This window comes from Propithecus coquereli, unplaced genomic scaffold (assembly GCF_000956105.1).
Source record: "Propithecus coquereli isolate 6110/MARCELLA unplaced genomic scaffold, Pcoq_1.0 Scaffold580, whole genome shotgun sequence".
NCBI lineage: Eukaryota > Metazoa > Chordata > Mammalia > Primates > Indriidae > Propithecus > Propithecus coquereli.
The window spans coordinates 1,165,931-1,177,351 of record NW_012151730.1 but is presented as its reverse complement, the minus strand read 5'-3'; the positions used below and the strand labels follow the sequence as shown (position 1 = coordinate 1,177,351).

General features: G+C 39.6%; 1 protein-coding gene across 2 annotated transcripts in view; it reads right to left on the bottom strand.

The window, feature by feature from the left end:
* PAFAH1B2 (platelet-activating factor acetylhydrolase 1b, catalytic subunit 2 (30kDa)) overlaps nucleotides 1–10,987 on the bottom strand; it is a 31,278-nt gene extending 20,291 nt beyond the window's left edge. The window contains exons 1-2 of one of the 2 annotated variants that reach the window (XM_012658348.1): nucleotides 10,850–10,987; nucleotides 3,968–4,055 (exon numbers count right to left, since the gene is read on the bottom strand). In XM_012658348.1, the coding sequence (XP_012513802.1) occupies nucleotides 3,968–4,048 (81 nt within the window). In that variant the 5' untranslated portion in view covers nucleotides 4,049–4,055; nucleotides 10,850–10,987. The remainder of the gene's footprint in view (nucleotides 1–3,967; nucleotides 4,056–10,849) is intronic. The other variant, XM_012658349.1, reaches the window with a different exon arrangement.
* Nucleotides 10,988–11,421: the final 434 nt, after the last annotated feature.

The following is an 11,421-nucleotide window of genomic DNA, read 5'->3' as shown; positions in this document are numbered from 1 at the left end:
GGACAACTAAAAATATATAGAAAAAATTAGCCGGGCATGGTGGCACATGCCTGTAGTCCCAGCTACTCGGGAGGCCGAGGCAGAAGGATTGCTTGAGCCCAGGAGTGTGAAGTTGCTGTGAGCTAAGTTGACACCATGGCACTCACTCTAGCCCAGGCAAAAGAGTGAGACTCTGTCTCAAAAAAAAAAAAAAATTTTGTTTAATGTTTTTTTAAAAAATTAGGATTTGTCTCTTAAATTCCTCATAATCCACAAGTTTCCCCCCTCTGTCACCACCTCCCAAATTTACTTTTTGGAAAATACAATTTTTGACCTGTAGAATCTCCCACAGCCTAGATTTTGCTAACTGCATTCCTGTGGCGGTGGTGGTGTAGATTAGGGTTCAATATTTCGGCAATACTCCGAAGGTAGTACTATCAACTCAATACTTGTTTTAAAGACTGTTTTATATTTTTCTTTTTTAAAAAAAGTTTGAAATAATTTTAGATCTACAGAAGAGTTACTAAGATAGAGTATTGCCACATGCCATTCACTTAGCTTCCTCCAATGTTAACATCTCACATAAACATGGTACATTTATCAAAACTAAGAAATTAACACTGGTAAATACTATCAGCTAAACTAGAATTTACTTAGCTCGCACCAATTTTTTCATTAATGTCCTTTTTCTGTTGCCAGAACCAATTCAGCATACCATGTTGCATTTAGTTCCCATGTCTCCTTAGTCTCTTCCAGTCTGGAAGAGTTTCTTGGTCTTTCCTTGTCTTTCATAACTTTGACACTTTTTTTTTTTATATGAAGGGGTGGCAGGTTGTGAGGAGGGGTGTTCAGTAGCCTTGTTTGTTTTTGCTGAGACACAGTCTCCCTCTGCCGCCCTGTGTAGAGTACTGTAGCTCCCTGCAACCTCCAACTCCTGGGCTCAAGCAATCCTTCTGCCTCAACCTCCTGGGTGTAGCTGGGACTACAGGTGCGTGCCACAACACCCGGCTGGGTTTTATTTTTTCTTTCTTTTTGGTAGAGACAGAGTATCACTCTTGCTCAGGCCAGTCTCAAATTCCTGAGCTCAAGCAATCCTCCCACCTCAGTCTCCCAGAGTATTAGGATTACAGGTGTGAGCCACTGCGCTCGGCCAACTTTGACAGTTTCGATGAGGTGGGGTCAGGTGTTGTCCCTCAATTGAGGTCCTTCTGATGTTTTCCCATCAGCTGACTGAGGTTATAAATTTTTGGAAGACTACCGCAGAGGTGATATGCCCTTCTTGTTGTATCCTATAAGGGAAACATGGTATCAACATGACTTATCACCAGTGATGTTAATATTGATCACTTGGTTAAGGCTGATCATTTGCCAGGATTCTTCGCTGTAAAGTTACTACTTTTTCTTTCTATATTCTATTTTTTTTTTAGAGACAGGGTTTTGCTTTGTTGCTCAGGCTAGAGTGCAGTGGTGTCATCAGAGCTCACAGCAACTTCAAACTCCTGGGGCTCAAGCAATCCTCCTGCCTCAGCCTCCGAGTAGCTGGGACTACAGGCACATGTCACCACACCCAGCTAATTTTTCTATCTTTTTTTTTTTTTAGAGATAGGGTCTTGCTATGTTGCCCAGGCTGGTCTCAAACTCCTGGCCTCAAGTGACCCTCCTCCCTTGGCATCCCAAAGTGCTGAGAATACAGGTGTGAGCCATCATCTTTTTCTACTTTGAGTACTTCCTTGCTTTCTTGCATTATGAGATGCTCCAGGCTCATCTTTCATTTTCCTTACTCCACTTGTAGAATCAACCGTTTCTCTAAGGAGCCCTGGTTCCTTTCATCAGAGAACAGTATTGAGAAACCAAGATCTGGGTGTATAATATATTCTAATATTTAGTAAAGTTAGTCCATCCTTAGCATGCAGGTTTTATAAAAAATTGATTTAAAATTTGTGCCTCTTTTTCTTTCATTTGGCTGGTATTTTTCCAGCCAGTATTCATTATTTAAAGCCTATTAACTTAAGGCAGGAACAACCACAGAATCTAGTTTTAGTCACTACTTTTCATAAAGGTATAAATGACCTAAAATGTCCATCGTTGAGAAAATGGGCAAATCAATTATGGTATTTTCAAATACAAAGCAGTGGAATACTATTTAAAGAATGAAAATGAATAAAATACAGCTATACCTTTAACATATGATACACTGCAGAAACATAAAGATACTACTGAAAGTTTAAAAATATGCAAAACATACTATATATATATTTAGAGACATATATATGTATGTTTGTGTGTACTACATATAATACATGAAAACAATTAATACCAAATTTAGGAAATTGGTTTGGAGGTGGGCAGGTGGGAAAGAGAAAGTAAGTGATCAATACAGGGACATCAATTTTACTAGCAATGTTTTATTTTTTAGGGTGAGTGGCAAGTGGCAAATACACAGACGCTTAAAATTATTTTCTTTCTTCTTTCTTTCTTTCTTTTTAGAAACAGAGTCTCTCTATGCTGCCCAGGCTGGCCTTGAACTCCTGGGCTCAGGCACTCCTCCCACCTTAGCCTCCCAAATGGCTGGGACTACAGGAACATGCTACCATGCCTGGTTCAAAATATTTCTTAATACTTAATTTTGAAAATATAAATAAAGTAGGAAGATTAAGTATGAATAACCAAGTAGTTGATCCGCATGAGAACAGTTCAAAATAATATTGCCACTCAAATAAGCTAGTTGATAGACTAATTTTTAAGTCTAGAAAGAAAAAAAACAGAGAATACTATACAACCATGAAGACTATAAGCAGAAGCACCATATACTAAAACGCTAATCTTTGGGCATTTATAATCACACAGAACTTACTAATCCGAAGAGGTAAAATGGTTGGAAACAGATAAAGAAGCTAGCAATATCAGAGAAGAAAACAAAATGCTAGAAAAACAATGAAACACATCAAGACGACAGAGGCCAGCTTGAAGGGAGTCCCACTTGCGAAACGTGGAACAATTTGAGATTCAAAATAATAACAGCAGCCAGGCGTGGTGGCATGTGCCTGGTGTCCCAGCTACTCAGGAAACTGAAGCAGGAGAATCACTTGATGCCAGTAATTCAAGGCTGCAGTGAGCTATGATCATGCATGTGAATATCCACTGTACTCCAGCCTGGGCAACATAGCAAGATCCATCTCCATAAAAAATATTTTAAAAATAATAATAATGAATTATAACTCACTAAATAAAATAATAACCCATGAATCCATACTGTAATAAATAAATAAGAATTGGTTAAGGTCAATTCCACCTCAACCAATGATCAAAGTTAATATTACCAATGAGACAAACCAGTATTACTTGCCCTCTATGTGACCTGCTGAGGACACAGCACATCACTGATATTTCCTGCCAAAAATGCATAATCTGAATTTTGATTATGAGGAAAAGAGTGAGGGACACGCTACAAAATAAAATGGCCTATACTCTTTCAAACCATCACTGTCAAGAATAACAAAGGCTAAGAAATGTTTCCAATTAAAGGAGAATAGAGACAAGACAATTGAATGAGATGTGTGATACTGGACTGGGAAAAAACTGACACAAAGAACATTATTGGGACAACTGGAGAACTCTGAATATAGTTTTTGGATTAGGTAATAGTATTTTATCAGTATTAAATTCCTGATTTTAAAAACTATCCTATAGTTATGTAAGAAAATGTTCTTGTTCTTAGAAATGCTAAAATATTTAGAGGTAAAGGGGAATGATGAGTGCAATTCTCAAATGGGCCAGAAAAAACCAGCATGTTGGTATATACCTATAAAAATAGATACAGAAAGAATAATCATGCAGATATGGCAAAATGTTAACAATTGGTGAGTCTAGATGAAGAACATAGGGAGTTGTAAAATTTTTGTAATATCTATGTAATTTTCAAATTACTTCAAATTAAAAAAACTTTTGAAGAGACTTATGTGAATAAAATATATGCACTTCCTTTTACCTGAGACATCCATCTGTCATCTCCTTGAATATCTTCTGCTGCATGTGGGATAGCTGCTGGGTTTGAGTCTCCTTGGCTCATTCTATACCTGGGGAAAAATGTCTATGTCATGCTTCATTTATTAACAGGAATATTTGTTACCACTTACTTAAATATTACATGTTGGGCTTTAAATAATAATTTAAGTTCCATTGAGGTTTTACCTAAAAACTAAACAACTAGGGTTTATTTTCAGCAGAGAAGAATTCCAGGACATGACTGCTTAAGTTCTACAAACACAGCATCACTCAACTTTCACACAGGTTTGAATATCACTTAGGAACAGTGCATTACATTTAAAAAATCTGCTCCAAGCATATATTTTACCCTTATATTTGTTTTTTCATGATTATATGTTACTCTAAGTATCAAATGACACAAGGAATTAGACACTTATAGTACAATGAAATCTACATTAAAGACTTTTAGACTGTTAGAGTTACATATTAAGAATTACTACAGCAATGATTAGAATCCATTGGTTACTAAACATCACACGAAAAACCGTAGTACAAATTATGGTAAAACTAGCCGTGGGCCTTGGTGCTGTTTCTTGACAAACATTTACTAGGTATTTTTTCCTTTAATCTATTTATTTATTTTTAAAGATAGGGTCTTGCTTTGCCACCTGGGCTGGAGTGCACTGGTGCAGTCATACCTCACTGCAACCGCAAACTCCTGGGCTCAAGCAATCCTCCTAGCTCAGCCTCCCAAGTAGTTGGGACTACAGCCATGCATCATCATGCCTGGCTAATTTTTCTATTTTTTGTAGAAATAGGGTCTCGATTTATTGCCCAGGCTGGTCTCAAACTCCTAGCCTCAAGTGATCCTCCCACCTTAGCCTCCCAAAGTGCTAGGATTACAAGCGTGAGCCACCATGACCAGCCTGTTTTTATTTTTGATTGGTCTCCACTAAGAAAATTTTAGTAATGATGAGCTCGAATATGTCATCTGATAGTAGGGAAGAAGGAGTAAATAGGCTAGACGAGAAATTCAGAAATATCAGAAATGCCAATCTTCTAGAAAAACATAAGAAACCAGACAATTTTCAATCAACTCTGGAGAATACATATTAGAACCATGAGGTATGAAATGCAAAGATTGATAAAAAAGAGAGAAATCTGGGGTTTTCTGGCTTATAGGAAAGGAGGCCATCCTCTACATCAGCAATGCTTTTCTTTCCCTTGCCATGCTCAAATATAGCTACGCTTTCTCTGAAAGAAGAGAGTTATATTCATTCAGTAAGAGTTTACTGAGTACACAAAACACTACATTGCCAAGGTAGTGGTTTTTTAGAATCACAAAGTACCAAGCCCTAAACATGAAAGCATACCTTCACTGACGAAAAATAAATTACAGAAGCAAACAATATTAACACTAGTCATGCAAACAAATTAGCTCAGTTCTAAATGACACTAGGTCTAAAAAAAAATAGGCTGAGGGATGAGCCAGTTATCTAACTGAAAATATAAATATCATCCATACCCTAGGTAGATGTTTCTTTACTAAACTTCTAACTATTAGAAAATAGTAGTATTCTATGAAAGACTATATATGCTCTATGTTTAATACATACCACCTCCAAAGCACTGCAATATGAAGAAAACAAGCATCAGGGAATTTAGGTAATTTACACAGTGAATGAAGGGGATATGAAATTAGGTTTGCCTGACCCCAACTATGTCACATCCGGCCTACTGATCACAAATCAGTTCATGCTGACTCCCTAAAGAGAGTCTTATATCTAGCTGTTTTACCGAGAAAATATATGCAACATAGAGCTAAAAACATCAATATAAAATACAAGAATCAGGAATAACTAACTGCAAGATGAATTAGTATAGCTCCAATCAGACTATGGTATCTGTTTGAGGTTTCACCGTCTAAAAAAGGAATGGAAAAATTAAACGATGGATGCATAAAGGAAAAAGAAAAATGGTTTAAGGGGTTAAAACAAATAGTCATATAGAAAGGTTTAAAAATTTGGGGACGTTGCTTCTGTTTATTAACCAATAAAACATTCTATACCTTCTATACAAAAGTTTCTTTGGGTCTAAGTTCAAACTCAGATTTAAGTCTGGCTATTCAGGTTAAATCTGACATGATACTTAAATAAAAGTTTTAATTTAAAAAGTACTTTTCCTGCAGATCAAAAAGCTCTATTGGTCTTAAGACAGAAAAGGAAGCTCTACTGGCCAGAAGACAATCAATCTTTCCCATCAAAATTAGATATCTATATATGTAAAGAAACATAACAACATTTTCTATTAATTGAAAAAGTCTATTTTTTTAACTTTATGTATGTATGTATGCATGTATGTGACAGAGTCTCAATACAATGCTCTGAGTAGAGTGCCGTGGCGTCAGCCTAGCTCACAGCAACCTCAAACTCCTGGGCTCAAGCGATCCTCCTGCCTCAGCCTCCAGAGTAGCTAGCTGGGACTACAGGCACACACTATGACGCCTAGCTCTTTTTTCTATTTTTAGTAGAGATGGGGTCTCGCTCTTGCTCAGGCTGGTCTAGAACTCCTGAGCTCAAGCAATCCTCCCACCTTGGCCTCCCCAAGTGCTAGGATTACAGGCGTGAGCCACCATGCCCAGCCAAACAGGAGCTTAACTTTCTAAATAGATTTTAAAAACTCAACCATTTCATTAGTTTATTCTCCTATCTAAAGAAACACTTAACATGTTAGGTATTGCTGAGGTAAAAGTTAACTGACAGAGAGTTAACAGAGAGCACAACTGAAAGTTCCCTACTGAAAAGGAGAAAAATAATCTGTTCTACTCTCACTGTATAATTGAAGCTATTTTTCCTGGGGATTGTTTAAAGAACAAGGGTGACAAATTGCGAATATGAGGTGCTTTCATAATAATGTATGTTCAAAAACATACCATACACCTCACCACTTGAAGACAAAATGCAGGCACTTCAACTTCATTTTAGTTCTTGGAATACCACATTCAGATCGTGCTGAAAAACTTAAAGAATTTTGACAAAGTAGGGGTGTCTAGAAGAAGGGAGCCAAAATGAGGAGGAATTTGAAAACCTGTCATATTAGAAATAGTTGAAAGAAATGGGTATGTTTATTATCTATAGAAAAACAGGTTGGGGAAAAGGAAGACATAGGACATAAACAGCTGTCTTAAAGCATTCGAAGATTACTAGGAAATAATATTAAGTTTATTCTGCAATACTCAAAACAGAAAGGGACAGTGGATAGAATGTACAGTGAAAAAAATTTCTAACAGATGAGTACAAAATGAAATGGCCTGTCTCGCAAGGTAGATTTCTCTCAATGGAGATACAAAGAGAGGTTAGGTGAATACCTAAGGGGAAAGCATAAAGTAAACTGAAGCATATGAGTAAAGAGAAGTTGGTTCAGATTAGTGGGGACCTCCCAACATTTTTCAGTGTTTTAGAATCTTTTTGAAATGCATCTCAACATACTTATATTTGTGTATAAATTAAATATGTGAATTACTCTTAATGTTAAACTATTAGTAAAGCCTATTTTTTCTTTTTAGATTAAAAAATAGATGCAAAAAAAGTTCTAAATCTTTTCCTACATGCCAATGGATCATCTTATATATCCCTGGAGTTGCATATACTCTATTTTCAAGACTAATGGTCTACCTAAATTATAAGATCTCTTTAGATCTATGATTCAATTTATAGACCTGGATTTTCAGAGTTCAACAGATAAACAACTGATCCAAAATAATAAATTAATATTTATTAAGAACTTACTATTTACAAGATCTTGTGCTAGGACCTTTGCTATTTAAATAAAACAGATGCTCAGAGAGCTCTAAGGAACCTACTCCATGATATAGCGGAACTGTAAGTAGTAGAGCTGTGGTTTGAACCTAGGGTGATGTACCTCTAAAGCTTATTGCTCTTGAGCAAATGATGTTACATTCTATATGGAAAAGACTATATGAAACAATGATAAATTCTAATTTACTAAGTTATTTCACTTGTATTTTCTATTACTACTGCCCAAATTTAATGGCATTCTAATACTCTGAGCAAAACACCTCCATCTCAATCCTAAATTTCTTCATGAGTAAATGAAAAAAGCATATAGACAGAGAAACTAAAGAACAAAATGCCACTTATCTGAAGCTACAAGGCAGGTAGAACTGGGGGAAGATGGCAAAATATTCCCAATTAGTCTTTTTTTCCTTTCACGATAAATACAGAGCCATCCTTCTTCCTCCACAATGGCAAAGCATCTGAATGAAAATTTGTTTCTTTGTGCCTCAAACACTTGGATTCTGTATTATTTTGCCAAATCAAAATCTTACAATACAAAGCAGCTTTCACAGTTTTACCGATGCTTATAGCTTGGTAACATTTTTAAACACCAGAAAAATAAAAACTGAGCCACAAACTCATAAAATTTCATCTTTAGGAACCAGGCCAGAAATGCACAACCTAGAAGACTATGCATCTATAGGATTCAAACAACTTGGAAGTTAGATAAAATAATCTGCTATATTCTTTTTTTTTTTTTTTTTTTTTTTTTTTTTGAGACAGAGTCTTATGCTATTGCCATCGCTGGGAGTGCAGCCTTGAATTCCTAGGCTCAAGAGGTCCTCCCCTCTCAGCCTCCCAAGTAGTTGGGACTACAGGCACCAGGCACCACGCAAGCCTTTATTATTATTATTTTTTTGGGGGGTAGAGACAGAGTCTCACTATGTTGTCCAGGCTGATCTTGAATTCCTGGCTTCAAGCCATCCTCCCACTTTGGCCTCCTAAAGTGCTGGGATTACAGGCATAAGCCATTGCACCCAGCTGTAAACTGTTGTATTCTTTACAAAAAAAATAAAGAATGAGCTACTCCTTTGGCCATATCAAAAATAAAATAAAATTTAAAAATGAAGAGCTATCCAAAGAGGAGCTTGCAGTAGGCCACAAAAACCTGAGTGATTTTGGGTTTCCTGCCTCAAGTAGAGGGCAAGAATGCAACAAAGCTATCTTCAGAATGGTGAGGCAGTAACCAAGAAAAAAGAAAAGAAAGTACCAACAGGGAGGGATCTGACTCCTATTTCATCTTACTGATTCATAATAATCTTCCCGTGTAGCAAGTCATTAACTTCTGAGATCACAAATAGCAGTCAGAAAAACCAAACAGAATGGAGATAAAAGATCTGAAAAACAAAAGTTTTGTTAATTTATCATGAGAGACTATACTCCAAGGAAGCTTTAATTGTCCATTCAAATGAGTTCTCTGGGAAGATGAGGAATAAGTGACTTGCACAATTTTCCTTCATTTTCTATCTTCTCTACTTAACTAGGACTTTGATAATATAACACCAGAATTTGCAGATATTTATACCAGCATAGTGTAGTGTATCTAATCAGAAACCAGTTCCAACAACAAGGAATTCTAAATTCTCAAGTTGAGTTAGATGCTTTTTTAGTTTGAACCAGCAAAGGTGGGGGAAAGATGAACTAAGAATTAAAAGACTTAGAATGTTCCCAGTCATACCTAAGACTCTTCACTTTGTTTCAGAGGAGTTGGTAGGGTTATTCTGAAGAGGAAGGCTGGCCTCATCCTGAATGCCCCGCCTCAGTGGGCTGGTGGGTGGGTCTCTGAGTTCCAGTACATCCATAATTTATTATCAAATGCCCAAGCCAACAAATTAAAGCACAATGATTTCCTACTCCTCCCCGGCTCCCCCACAAGGAGGCAACCTTTATGTCAGAACAATGTGCCCAGGAGAAAAAGCTACAGGAATATATAAGGCAAAGACAAGCTCCAGTATTTTCTCTTTCCTCTTTCTCCACACTACCCCTCACCCAACCCCTCCCAATTCAAAGCTGTACAAAATGAGATCCTAGGTTGGATCCAGCGATCTTTCCTTTCTCCGTGGGTAGGCTCGACAAAGAAGCCAAAGCTTCAAGGGGTTAATTTTCTAAAGGTTTGTACATAAATCATAATAAAGCAACGCTGGCCTGGGAGTTACGGAGATCAGAATAATGAGTCACCATGCAACGGGTAAATCAAACCTGTAGACCAGAGGCCCTTGATCTGGTAAACAGACGTGCACTAGGAAAAAAACATCCAAAAACCCTATCCACTGACAGGTTTAAAAAGCTGGCTGACCTTGGGCAAATCACCTGCTTCTCTCTTAGCCTAAAATGAGGTGCTAGACTGGATAGCCTTCTAAGAAATAATCCCTTCTGCATCGTGACAGCCTACGGACCTTTTGAATACATCGGAGCAGGCAACGGGGAAGTTTCTAAAGAGTTGAAATTTTTCAAAAAAAGGGAAAGGGAAAAGTGCTCGGTAAAAAAAAAAAAAAAAAAGTAACTGGATCTGGCCTCCGACAAGAGGCAAGCGGAGAGTGAGAAGGGTCAGAGGTTCACCTCAGGGAAGGAGGGAAAAGGCAACAGCTGAGACCAGAGGCAGGAAGAGTTGCTGCAACTGGAGCTTGCAGGAGAGAACAAGCGGCCAAGGGAGCCGGGGATGCAGAAGGCCTACTCGCGGAGTGGGCTGGGCTGTCCCCCGCCACGCTACTCCACGGGAAAACGCGGGGTGGAGGCGCCGGCCAGCGGCTGAGGAAAGTCGACAGGTTTGGGGGCGGAGTGCCGGGGAAAAGGCTCTAAGGGGGATGGCGAGCGGCGCCGGCGGCTGGGGAACCAACGCCGAGCCCGCGGAGAAGACGCGCGGGCGCGAGGCACCCCCAGAGCCGGCGGGGGGCGCGGGAGTGACGCGGGGGGAGGGGCCCGGGCGGGTGGGGGAGGGGAGGTCGCAAGCCTCTCACAATAACACCTCGCTGCTCGTTCCGACCCCCTCCTCTAAGCCACGGGTCTGCGACCCTGGATGCACTCACTCAAGCAGAGGGTCCGTACGGGCCCCAGGCGGCTGCGGCGTCGGCGGGTGGCGCGTCTGTCGCTCGCTCAGTCCCGGCGGCCCCGCTCCGGCGCGTCCCTCCTCTGGCCCCAGCACCAGCGCCTCCACTTCCGGTTCCCCTGCCACTCAGGCAAATGGCTTCCGGAAGTCCCGCCCCCACCCTGCCGAGCCTTGGCGTGGCCCTTGTCTCCCCACTTTCACTCTCTGCGGGCGCCCAGGGTTCGCGCCCCAGTTGCCTGCCACACCCCCGCCAGGTTCCCTGCTTTGTTCTCTTCCGTGGTCTCTTTTTGTTTGTAGTCTAAGCGACTTGGACCTCTATCTTTCCTCGAGCTGCATCTCTGAATCCTGCGTTCATGTCACCGCAGTATAGAGATGGCATTCAGGACAATGTAGCATGACCTCACGCTGACGCCATTCCCTTTTCACTCAGCCAACCTGGCTTCCTTCTCCACCCGTGGAATAAACCAGATCACTGAAAGTGGGAGGGAAATAGGGCACCAAGGTTAATGAGGTAGTCGCCGACATTTATCTGTGGAATTTCTGTTTCTCTGA